At 44.1% G+C, this 12,946-nt stretch overlaps 1 protein-coding gene across 1 annotated transcript; it reads right to left on the bottom strand.

The window, feature by feature from the left end:
* Positions 1-316: 316 nt before the first annotated feature.
* On the bottom strand, positions 317-11,576 carry LOC109886063 (zinc finger protein 507). The gene is made up of 7 exons (XM_020477818.2): positions 11,455-11,576; positions 8,118-10,273; positions 7,509-7,626; positions 6,958-7,069; positions 5,234-5,338; positions 4,619-4,753; positions 317-4,457 (listed from the first exon to the last, which is right to left on the bottom strand). Exons 2-7 carry the CDS (start codon positions 10,269-10,271, stop codon positions 4,043-4,045), a joined length of 3,039 nt encoding a protein of 1,012 aa, XP_020333407.1. The 5' UTR covers positions 10,272-10,273; positions 11,455-11,576; the 3' UTR covers positions 317-4,042.
* Positions 11,577-12,946: the final 1,370 nt, after the last annotated feature.

Below are 12,946 nucleotides of genomic sequence, written 5' to 3' on the forward strand. Positions count from 1 at the left end.
TTTAGTATCCATCAGCCAAAGCATGACACCCACCCTGTATTCAAGAGTACGCTGTGTCTAAACCAATGGTGGGGACAAAACAAACACCTCTGATGAAGTAGAATACCTGCTGGGTTTTTCAGTTTAGAAAGGACATCCAGTCAACTTGACAACTGTGGGAAGCATTGGAGTCAACATGGGCCAGCATCCCTGTGGAACCAACCAGTCCAATGCCCTGACGAATTGAGGGTGTTCTATGTATGGAAGGTTTTGTTCAAATCAAAAAGGGGTGCAGTCAAAAAGTGATTCAAATCATATGGAACGACCCATACACTAGTTCAATAAAAACACAGTTTATTCACAAAGTATTTATTACAAAAAAATACACTGGCTGAGTCATGACATATATATATTGTCTATGATGACCAAAATAAATAGATAGGCCACACAGAGCGATGCTTGCTAACGGAGTGAATCCTGTGTCCACATATCACACTGAACTTGAAACACGGTAAGCACTGAACAGCGCAAGGGAGATTTTCTCCTTTGGCATGAAATGCATGGAGCTCCGTGTAAAACACAAACACTCCCCTAAAATACATTACAGTCAATTAAAAAGCACAGCCATTTTCAATTTTTTTTGCAAATTTGTTTATTAAAAAAAAAAAAAAAAATGGGCTTAGTGTTTTTTCTTTACAATATATTTAAAAATAGATTTTAAAAAGTCAGTTTGCAATACTACAGTATTTCAACTATTTATGTACAGACCCATCCCACTGGGCACAGACATCAATTCAACATCTATTCCACGTTGGTTCAATGTCATTGTAAGAAATGATGTGGAAACAACATTGATCCAACCAGCGTGCACCCAAGTGGGAAATTACAGTACCAAGTGATTGGATACATCACAGAGAAAGGGGAGGTGTTACAGAGGCTATTCAGCTTTGACTGAATAACACCCACGACCTCCTGGGAACATCATTCTGAACAGATGGGCGCACAACAGCACCCACGGGCAGACATAGCCTATAACAAATAGCTATCGAATGACTACAAGAGACTCAAATCAAAAAGGCACAAACGTTGACAGGATGATCATTAATATCACAGTAAAATGTCTATGAAAATTCACAATCTATTGACGGTTACCCATCACATGGCACCCCTGCAGTTGAATGAGTAGGGACCTGGGGATTAGATTTGGTTAGTCAAACAAAGAACATGTCCAAATCATCCACATCAGACGTCACATACCCAATAAAGAACTTTCCTCTCCCATCCAGGTTCTCATGTCAGTTCATAGCCTCATTTCTGAAATGAAAGCCGGGGGGGGAGACAGAGTGGTAGACTCACACGGATGCGTCTCCATCTGAAATCTAAAATTTCCCGACTCAAATAGACAAATAACAAGGAGTATAGGAGATTAACAAGCATGGTAGTATACCTACTTGAGCATACAATCTTGCCAGCAGACCAGACATAAGCTACTGAACAAATGTATTTTAACAATTCAGTCATGGATTGTATGTGTGCCATTCAGAGGGTGCCAAGACAAAAATATTTAAGTGCTTTTGAACGGGGTCTGGTAGTAGGTTCCAGGCTCTCTGGTTTGTTTTTCACACTCGACACATAAAACAAAGAGATTTAGTCCTGGATCTAAGGTTTCAATTTCCTACATGTGACAATGTAAATACTGAACCAACAAACAAAAGATAAGCCCTACAGAAATAACAAATTGGCTTCACAAATGACACATTTAGCCAACTCCGCATGGGCAAAAATTAACATTAAAATAACCTGAAGCTTTCCCACAAGAAATATGATGTCAGATCTATCCAAAACTATTTGCACATCTGACCCAAAACCACCAAATCAATTCATTTGGGCCCATAGTCAGTTCCCTATCCCCCCACTGTATCCCCTCTGTCTCATGGTCTGCATAGGTGAGAAGATCATTAGGCCCTCAGAAAGACACAGCAAGAAGCTGCACTACAGTACGTCCACGAATAGAATCATACAAAAAGCGGCGGCCATAAACCTTGATAGAAATGATACGTGGCAGAACGTGGCCTATGATCAGCATGAGGTTCTCCCTGGTTGTCGCTTGCTTTAATTCACCCAACCACTCATTAAAATGCAAACTATGTAAATGGGGGGTGGGGGAATTAAGTGCGGTTTAAATGCAGACCGTCACGGTCTTCCTAACATTAGTACTTTGAATTGTAAATGAACGTGAGACAATAATAATCTGCCATTATAATGAGAATTTCAGCGTGCAGAAGATAATGATTACATTTATTTGATACATTGAGCTACACAAACGCAAATCCGGGAAATCCCATGAATTATGGATATTTAATTTGATCATAATTTCCTACACCAATCTGTCTACGTAAAAACAGTAAGGGCATGGAAATGATTTCCATGTCACCACTCTGCATACCAAGCATGTTTGGTGTGAAACTAAATGGAAAGGTGAGTGAAGTTCGGAAACACTTTAGCAGAGGCAGTAAAACGGAAAACACCATATTCAATGTCAGTCTACAGTAGCCTATAGGCCTATCACTTGAAAAGCTGGTCATATATCAACCTCTGCTATTGGTCAATACAGCACAGATTAGAGACAGGCTACTAATGAACCTGCTATTCCTTTGTTCTCACAAAGGTTTAGTATACTAGCACACCGCTCTGTGCTAGGATGTCAATCACTCCATCTATCCATTATCTACAAGTGCTAGACCTATATGGAGAAACTTTGGAAATTGCTTAACATATTCAAGTGATAAACTTGGCAATTATTTAACTAAAACATGAATCTAGAAAAGATGATCGTAATCAGAACAGTAATACTTTCACTAAAGTAACTAAGTAGCCTAAGCTAAACACAGTTGGGTGTTGGCTGCAATCAATGTTCAATGGATGTCCATTTACCATCTCGGAACCATTACACCTGGGTCTAGCGCGACCACTAATATGCACCATAATAGACTGATCGTAGCTTAAAGATTCCGCCCAAACATATTTCTGCCTCAAGAGCCCTTGATGCTGTGGTGAATATTGGTAAAACAACAACTTGTGCCAGCCTATCTATCCTACAGCTTTAGGAAACCACCCTCAAGTGACCCATCATTACCATAACTTTCCAGAGGTCCAATAGGTCAAAATAGCATCAAACAGTGAATTGAACAAAACAAGGAATCTCCTTCGCTTCGACATAACGGAAACCAACCTGCATAGGCCTACATTGATACATATTATTAACCAGCCTGGTCTCATAGGCTAGACGTAACATAGTAAAAGGTAAATCCAGGACACTCAAATTAGTATGATAGGTTACGTTTCTCATGGTATGTATTAATTTGTGGAAGTCCACCATCCATTTCGTATGATATGTTACGAATTACAATTCATATTATATGTTACGAATTTGCAAAACATACAATATGTTATGACATTTGCTAAACATATGCTATGTTACGCATTCTCGCTAGGTGGCTAACAGCTGTTAAGAATTTGCAAAATGTACAATATCAATTGTCTCAGATTTACGTACAGAATAATACGAAATGCTCTGAGACCAGGTTGTATTAACCCATATTAAAATATAAATATAGCTATGATGAACACAACATGCAAGTAGATGGCATCTCTGTACAGCTTAGTGCACGTGCCACAGATAAACTATAAATGTGAAGGATTAAATATATTAAATTATATTAAAATATTTGAATAGAAAAGCTGCCATGTGGTCAATATATGTTTGCTGAGTAAAATGGACTGAGCTCCATTTGTAAATACGGAAATGTCTGTTTGCTGAGGTATTAAACGTGTCTGAACTTGTTCAGGTATAACATTTTACTGCAAATCCTTGAAATTTGAATTTTCCAATTTTCTATATGTCTGAGCTCCAACAGAGACACTTTTGTAACCTTCTGTTAAGTACATGAAATTAAGAACCAGAAAACAAGATGAAAGGTTCCCTGTTAGGTCAGACTTAAGTCAGTCTGAGTGAGGGGGTAGGTTCCTGGCTCTCTGTTGGGGTACGGGGTTAAATGCTGTCTCACTGTGCTGTGCTGCCCTCTGCTGGTTGGGCTGCTCCCTGCTGCTGCTCCTTGTTCAGGATGATGCTGATGATGTCTCCCTCATGTTCCTTCATGTGCTCCATCAGTCTCTCCTTGCTGGTAGACTCAAAGCCACAGATACAGCAGCAGAACAGCAGCACACAATACTCCATGCCGGCCCGGGACTGGACCCCCTCCATCCCGAGGGGGCTGTGCTGGGGGGTTTCACTCTGGGGGGCAGGCTCTCTGGAGGACCACTGGATGAGCTCTGTTGATGCCCCTGAGCCAGCTCCCACACTGTCCACAGGGATTCCTGCTAGAGGGGCTGGGTCCTCCTTCCCACCCTGCACCACACCTGACTGCTCTGCCACTGCCTCCCCCACTGCTGAAACCTTCTGCGGGGCACTGGGGGAACTACAGACAGGGAGAGAGAGCAGGTTCACCATCAAGACAAAGACATGACCCTACACATCCCTGTTCACTGGGACCCAAACACAGGCTTCAGTCTGACCAGAAGCTTTTCAGATGGTAAAGGCAGACCGTTAAAACTCCAATCCCCATCACCCCCTACTCACCGGCCGCTCTGGGAGATGGCCTCGTTGATGGCTTTGTTCACCTGCTCGTAGTTGTAGTTCTGATCGCCAGCGTGCTTCCACATGTGAGACTTGAGGGACGGAGGGTGACTGCACACATAGCCACACAGTGAACACCTGAAAAACCAAAAGGAGTAAGTGAGAGTGGGGAAGACAAAGAGAGAAAAGAAAGGGCTCAAGTCTGCAGCAGAAGCAGCTGATTTAATATGCTACTCGGGGTTCACTTTAATCCCCTCAACTCCATTATATCAAAAGGGATCAGCTGCACTAAAGACTCCGCAGGGAAAGACCTAGTGGCACACATGCTCTGATACTGCTTATCTGTACTGCTCTACATTATGCTCCAGCCAACTCTACATACCCAGACATCCTCCATATCGACACTAAAAGGAGAGTTCAGTAGGAGTTCTTTCTGATGGTCGATGAGATGGGTTCTTCTTACACTTCAGCTTTTTCCTCCATCCCCACACTCTTTCGAAGCACATTGGCCTACTTTCTCTACCTCTCCCACTCCCCTGCCCAGCTCTTCCCTCTATGACCCTGAGCCGGTCCTGTACCTGTACCTCTCCAGAAGCTGAACCCTGACCTGGTCCTCACCTGTACTGCTCCAGTAGCTGGACAGCCTGGTGCTCCTGGGGATGTCTCCTCATGTGGCTCTTCAGGCTGTTCATGTTGGTCGTGGCAAAGTCACAGCTGCAGCACCTATAGTACGAGAGAGTGGGCCAGAGTTGGAGGGAATATCTCTGTACAGGACTAGTTGTTTGACAGTTTGTGTTGTGCTGTTTAAGCTCGGCTTACTATTCTGTTTCGGCTGGTACAGCAGGAAAAGCCTGGAGGGCCACATTGTTGCCTTGGCGGCTATTTTGTTGCGAAGCTCAAAGTGTAACTGGAAGCACAACGTTCAGAGATGCGATACACTGTGTGGCTCAAATGGATAAGATAAGATGGCCTTAGTTAAAAGGCGTGCGCTTCTCTGTGGAACGGTCTGAAGTGTGTCAAGGATACCAAAGCACAAGGGTAGAAAGACTCCACTCCCTTGTATGAAAGAGCTCTATTGAGGGTCTATAGTGGGAAAACATCAAAACAAACTAGATGTGTGTCTGTGTGTGGCGTTAGAGAATAAGACCCCCCCCCCCCCCAGACATCTGACGGCGCCTCGAGAACAGGGCCAATCCGCTTACACGGGTGCTGCGGTGTGAGAAATACTCCAGCTGTAGACTGCGGCCAATGTTAATCTTTACCTAACACTCACTGCCCCCTGCTGGAGATCTGCATCATAACATTGACATTCTATTTTATTAATGGGTTTGAGTGAGCAATAGGATTATGTCATCGGAAACATGGAAAGCGGTGAATTTCTTGATGACTAAAATTAACCTAGCCTAGTTTGAGCGGCATCATCTGTCCGGCAGCAAGAGCACGCAGCTCTCAACTTGTTGTCGCTTGAAGCACCTCACAGAAGAACGACGCCGGTAGGTAAGACGTTTAGGTAAGACCTGTGAATGCTAACTAAAGCAACAATGGGTATGCAGACACGGTCCCAAGTCTCGGTTGAATCTTTGCGCTGCGCAATTCAGTCATCACAAAAAAAAATACTTCCTGGTGACTGCAAAGTAGGCCTACCTGGCAGAATGATATCATGATGATTAGTATCAATCGGGAGGGCATTGGTTTTTCAAACCCTATATTGTACAGTACAGAAATACCACTAGGCAAACAATGCCTAACAATGCCCTTCCAAAAATATTTACCAGACCTAAAAAATTGTCTACTGATGTGATTTAAATCATTGTTGTGGAATTAGAACATTGAATTGTTTTTTGTTTAAAAAAATAAAAAAATAATAAGTGTGATTTTGAGAGTGAAAACTTGAACAAATTCAGAAACCAGGAAAAACAAAAACGGAATTAAGCAAAAATATTAAACAGATTTTATATGGCCCTACAACTGTAGCCTTCTTGAGCAAAGGTCTTATATTTTCCCTCAAAACAATCAATGTGAATATGATATTGTCAAATTGTATTATGTGTGTATGGAGGTTGGGTTATTATAGGCTAGCTTGCTCATCCCACAAATTAAAGATAGAAAACAAATCACCTGATATTGTAATTATGCACGCATCATCAACTATCCTGTGAGATATTGGCCCGGGCCACTATTTTCCCCCCCCAATTCGGGCCAGTAGCTTTTAGTTGGCACTGGCCTAGTGTGCCACTGGCAAATTTACTTGAATGTCAAGTCCTAAGGAATCCAGACTGCAATCATGACGAATCCTATTGACCTTATTAAAAACACACAGACAGTAGACACCCAGCACCAACCTGTAAGGCTTGTCAGAGTTATGGATCCTCCGGTGGTTCCGAACTCCAACGTAAGTGGAGCTGGTGTAATCACACACGTCACATTTGTACACCTTCTGCGAACTGATGGAGTCTGGAGAGTGGAACAACAGTACACATTAAATACTGTGGGCAAAGGATGCGGTACCAATAAAATGAAACACCCAAAACGGGTAGTGGAGAGGATAGTTGGTGACAAATCTTTGATTAAAAGGTAAAAAGACTGATCGTGTTTGGTCAAGTTGGAAAATGCACTTGGTGCAACGCTCACCATTAAAAACATTTTATTCAAGCTTTTTTTAAACTTTTTTTTTATTAAAAGGCTTGACGGTTCAGAAAAAGGCCATTGAAGGCCAAAATATCAAGCTATTAATAGTTGCCAAAATAAAACACATTTTTAATGGTAAGCGAGCATCACCCCTTTCACTTTTCCAATTAATAAAACGTTTTTTTTGGGTTGCATCTCGACTCGCGTTGGTCGAGCGCCCTCCACTTCTTTCCATTGGGAAAACACATTTGACACATTTCCTCACCATCGTCTGTCATCTTTACAGATCCCTCCGCAGTGGCCGTGGTTTCAGTGACAGGGGTTAGTGTTGCGCCGGTGTCGCCCAAACCATGCTGGTCTGTCTCGTGGTTCCTCAGCTGACTCTGTGGAAAGCGTCAGTAATAAAAGAACAAGTAAAAACATAATGAGATCTTCTAGGGCTGAACATAAAGCACACAGGCTACCCTCACCTCTCCTAACAAAAATAAAAAAGATATCCGATATCTATGGAGTTCAAAACCCCACAGAATTCTATGATGGACTTAATGAGGTCTGCAGAAACGGGCGAGGCGTCTCATGAAAGTAATGAAATCAATAGGCTCGTTCTCTACTCCCTGAATCAAACTAAACTTCCCCTGCTGCACTGCACCAACCAGCACTATGCTGCAGAAAAAAACTTCCATCTCAACTCTCACTTCTACAATCAGTTCATCTCATCTTATCTTTATGACCGTAATTTGGGTCATCGAGAAACAAAAACTCAAGAGCAATATTCTCTCCTAGAGGAGGCGCCACTTCAATAATAAATCTCTTATCAGGGACATTGAGGCACACAGTCTGTCCTAATTTCTCTCTCTTCAGTCTTTCTACTCACTTTGTAATAAAAGGCCTCAGTACACTCCTTGCAGTGGTACATCCTGGTCTTGCAGTGGTTGATCATGTGGCTCTCTAGATCTTTGCTGTCCAGGGCAATGTGTTCACAGATGGGACACTGGTAGGGCTGTCTCTGGCGGTGTACTCGCAGGTGCTGCTTGATGTAGCCCTTGTTCCCACTACTGTAGCGACACAGGCGACAGTGGTAGGGCCTCTCGCTGCCAGGGATGTAGTCCACCAGACCCCCACCAGGGTTACCCGGGTCCCCCCCTCCACAGGCGCTGACCTCCCCAGCGTGCTGGCTCTGGGCGTTGTCCTGGAGCTCCTTCAGGATGTCCTCGTCCGTGGCATTCTGGTCCGAGCGCTCCTTTAGCCTCTCTATGACCGTCAGCAGGGACAGGCTGATGCCAGCCTTGGCGGGGCCCTCGGCCAGCCCGTCCTCTCTGGACCCCTGCAACTCCAGGTCTACCAGCGCTGCCCCCACGTTGCCCATGCCGGTCAGCTCCTCTACTGCTGCAGGGGCTCTGTCGGCTGCTACTGCTGCAGCCGTGGCCATCTCCAGGAGCCACTGGCCCGTGTCAGGGCTCTGGGAGCCCTGACCCACGATGCTCCTGATGTGCTCCGCGGTCCTCATGGGCATGGTCACCAGGGCTTCAGCGGCCAGGGAGTGAAGCCTCAGAGACTCAGAGTGGGTCCTCCTGCGGGCTGGGGGAGCGTTCTCGTCACGTGGAGGGTCCGTGGTGGTCTGCTGCCTCTCACTGTTGCTCCAGCCAATCACCACCTCCTGCTGCCCGTCCTTGTCAACAAACATTGGCTGGTTCTCCACATGGCCCGCCTCCTCTGCAGCCAGCAGGCTCTTGTCTCTGCCCACCTCTGGGCTGGGGAGGATGGGGAGGGGCTGGGTGGCCACTGGTTCCTCTGCGCAGGGCAGTCGTTCCACTATGACATTGACATGGTCTGCACTGTTGGGGCTGCAGCTGATGATCTTCTGGGCTGACGACAGGAGGCTGTCTGTTGTACTGGTAATATGACAACAGTCCTGCATAGGTTCCACCTCAGTCTCTGTGGTCACCTGTACCTCCAACATTGGTTCCTCAGTGACAGGGTCTTTAGAGGGATATGGCCCCTCCACTGGGCTCTCCTCTGTGATCGGTTCTGTCACGGCCTCCTTCCCACATTCCGCCACAGGGGCACAGAGGTTGATCTGGAATGTGGACATCTTGTTGAGGTTCTGAGATTTCTCTGGGACCGGTGTGAGGACTACTATGGCTTCTTCTGCAGGAGGAACTACAGGAGGTGCTGGAGCCACTGCCTCGTCCTCAAAGATAGGGTAAGAGCAGTCCACCAGACCTGCGTGCTTCCATGCATGAGTCTTTAACATTCGCTGCTGTCCACACACATAGCTGCAGATCAGGCAGCGGTACATCCCATACTCCTCATAGCTGTACCACTTCTTCTTAGCAGGGGTATCCTCAGCACAGTCCATGGCAGTTTTGAACACAGCCTCCTCCACACTACCCCCCATCCCTAAACCCTCATTTCCCTCGCTGGCCTGCTGGCTGGATACAGGGTTCTTGTTAGAGTTGCTGCAGTCAAAGTGGAGCCTGACATGGGCCTCTAGCTCCTCTTGGTGGCTGGAGGTGAAGCGACACTCAGAACACATGAGGATGAGGTCACTGTGCTGCTCATCGTGCTGCCGCAGATGCTCCTTCAGCAGGCTCAAGGTCGGGGACAGGAACCGACACAGGCTGCACTGGTAACAGGTGATGGTCCTACTGCTGCCAGCGGGTGCACTGTTGTCTGGCTGGATTTTCTTATCTTTCACCTCTTCCTCCAACTCCCGGGCTCTCTTGCAGGGGGAGGACCCACCACTGCCCTCCCTGATCTCTGGGACTCTGACGGAGGCACAGGACATGAGGGCTCTCTTCTTCCCAGCCAGGGTGAATCGACGCGGGCGCTTCTCCACGATCTTGCTGAGCTTCTCGATCACCTCGATGAGGGAGTCTGCAGCCTGTTTCTGCTGCTGCCCCTGGTCATCATCCTTAGGCTCCATCAGGGTACCTGGGGACGTTTCCACCCTTTCAGGGAGGAAGACAGACTCCCGTTGGCCTCTAGAGTGGGGGACCAAGATGGCAACGCCACTGCTGTCCTCCATGCCTGTAGAAAGCAAAACAAGCCTGTTAAAACTACCACAATCAGCTTTGCATGCATAGCACAGAAATATGATCATGGCTCGTAAACTCTGTTAATGTGTCTCCCGCAGATATCGTATTGCTATCTTTGCAAATGTTCTTCTTTCCATCTTAGTCACACACAAACACATGTGTTTAGGCTTACACTGAAAAAGAAACCTGTTGTGGTACTCTTTTTGGCAGTGTGCAAAACACAGCAGGGGTCCCAGAGTACAGTACTGAACTTGGAAAGTCCCAATCAGAGTTATTTAGTTTTACCATCCAAGTATTCTAGTTGATAGAAAACGCTGTGGTAATTCAGTCAAGCGGATCAATGATAATTGAATAAGGATGCAGGGTTATTTTCCAGTGTCACAGAGGAAGACATTCCTGTGGTTAAGCACATAATGTCTGCAATTGGTACCACACTTTCCCCTTTGACCGCAATCCAGGTTCCCTTTTCTTTGGGTTCTGCTTTTAAGGAATAGCCTAGGCCTAAATATCTCTGAACCTTCTGCAGTACTGTAACGTTACTACCTAGTGCTCCTTCTGCAAAAGTGACAAAGACCTTGGGTAGGCAAATAGTTGCTCGTGCAATCCACAAACTGCAGTATATTAAGGCAATGTTCAAATCAAAGACATTCAAATAAGGTTTTTGCTAGGGTTTGGTAGCCAACTTGTTAGCAGACCACTTTGGCTTAGTAACTAGCTAACTAGTTGAACAGGGACATCGATATGTGTGCATGACTAGGAGGACTGCCCTCTGACAGAACGGGCTAAAAATAACATTTTATTCGCGGAGGCGTGGTGGGTTGACTCTGCCTCTGGCTAGCTCACGAAAGCAAAATAATGATCTGTAAAAGATTATAGCTAGCTAACTTAGCTAGCAAAATGCAGGTTACATAGCCACAACAATCGCGCAGCTGTGTCGAGAACATGGAGTCCAACGCTAGAGACATGCATTATTTATCTGGAAAAAGGGGCAGGACATGCACTGCACATGACAACAAGCCAACCGCTTGACTATAAGCTAAGCTAGCAGTAGCACACGAGTCTCTCACCCAACGCACTGTAAAAGATCTCTAGCTATTTAATGTGCTGCTTGTTTAATAAATACCAAAGCAAAGGGTCATGCGACTTTTATGTGTCAGTTAGCTAAGTACTTACTGAACCGGCAAATCTGAAAGATCTTTGGCCTCAGAACAAAATACAAAAAAATATGCTTTATCCTTTATCAATAAAGGTGGCCTCTGTCTCTCATACTGTAAAATGGCGAGGATGGAGCACTGATCACGTGACTCCAGCCTAACTGGTCAGGTGACCAAGATGGAATTTGTCGTAATTTGAGACAGAATCAGAGTCCCACAAAAAATCCACTGAACAGGTACTGGACAACATTGGTTTATGAGTATGTAATATGGGCGAATTCACAAGTAATATGCCTTAGTATAATGCAATCAAGCCCAAAATGTAAACGCATATCAAACGGAGGTAAAGTGCAGGTGCAGCTCTGTCACTGAGAAGCTAAAATTCAATGTGCTTTGTAGTGCATAATGACCTTAATTTATCTTCCAAATATATGTTAAATCTAAAAATTGCTCTTCTTCAATTTATATTCACCGCTCATCCCACCAGTTTCTGTAAATCAAATACTGCCATCTAGTGCTTGTTAAATGACATTGAAAAGCTTGTTCAATTGCGTGCACCAGGACCGACTTTAGGAAACCCTCCCTCAACCAATAGTAGGCCATTAAAATATATAAAATATCCTTCATTCAGTTTATGGAAAGCTGTTTTAACATAAATTAATATTTTTTTTTATATCAAATTCAATTATCGATATCAATAACTAAAATGTTGTATAATAAATGTTTTTATATAAACAAATATACAATAATGACGTTCATGGGGGCGTGATTACATTTGCATGCTCCTGATAGCTTCTCTGCTCCCACTGACAGATAGACAGGAAGACACGGGTGAACAACATGGCTGGCCCGCACTTCCTGATAAATCATGCATTACTTCATTGAGATTCAAGGCTCTTGAAGCTGATTGGTTTTCAGTCTTAATAATGCCAAATATGCTAATATATACGGCATTCAACAATTATTGACATAAAAAAGTGTAATTATCATATATCAGTAATAGTCTTTTTAATATAAAAAATGTGAATTATCGATATCAATAACTTGAAATATTAGATATAGAAAGTTAAGTATTGATAAATCTAATATTAATATACAAATTTGAAATTCAATTATTGAAACAAAAAATACAATTATTAATATAACAATGATATTCATATAATGTTAAAACTGCTTTCCATACAAAGTTACCCTTACTCATAACTCCAATTCCATAGCATTTCATTGAGCCATTATTGGATGTCCCCTACAGCCGACCCTGCCCAAATGCTCTGTCTGAACGCAAATAGCTCCACCTAGCATGCGATACAGTTTGTTTTTCATACAAAAAAATACATTACCCAGTTTAGGAATGTTGCACCCGAATGTATTTTGAGAAACAAGTGATCCAGCCGGAAATGTGGAATGGAATGGTTCAATGGAAATGTAAGGAAAGGTGCGAGGTGGTCATTTTTTAAATGTATTTTATTTTATTTCACCTTTATTTAACCAGGTAGGCTAGTTGAGAACAC

The sequence above is a fragment of the Oncorhynchus kisutch genome, linkage group LG3 (genome assembly GCF_002021735.2).
Source record: "Oncorhynchus kisutch isolate 150728-3 linkage group LG3, Okis_V2, whole genome shotgun sequence".
In the NCBI taxonomy this organism is placed as follows: domain Eukaryota; kingdom Metazoa; phylum Chordata; class Actinopteri; order Salmoniformes; family Salmonidae; genus Oncorhynchus; species Oncorhynchus kisutch.

Excerpts from the sequence above, each read along its gene's own strand:
- LOC109886063 (XM_020477818.2), bottom strand. The coding sequence starts at position 10,271 with ATGGAGGACAGCAGTGGCGTTGCCATCTTGGTCCCCCACTCTAGAGGC. Across the intron at positions 7,627-8,117 it reads CTGAGGCCTTTTATTACAAA|AGTCAGCTGAGGAACCACGA; the intron begins GTGAGTAGAAAG and ends CGCTTTCCACAG. Across the intron at positions 4,458-4,618 it reads GCCATCTCCCAGAGCGGCCG|TTCCCCCAGTGCCCCGCAGA; the intron begins GTGAGTAGGGGG and ends CCCTGTCTGTAG.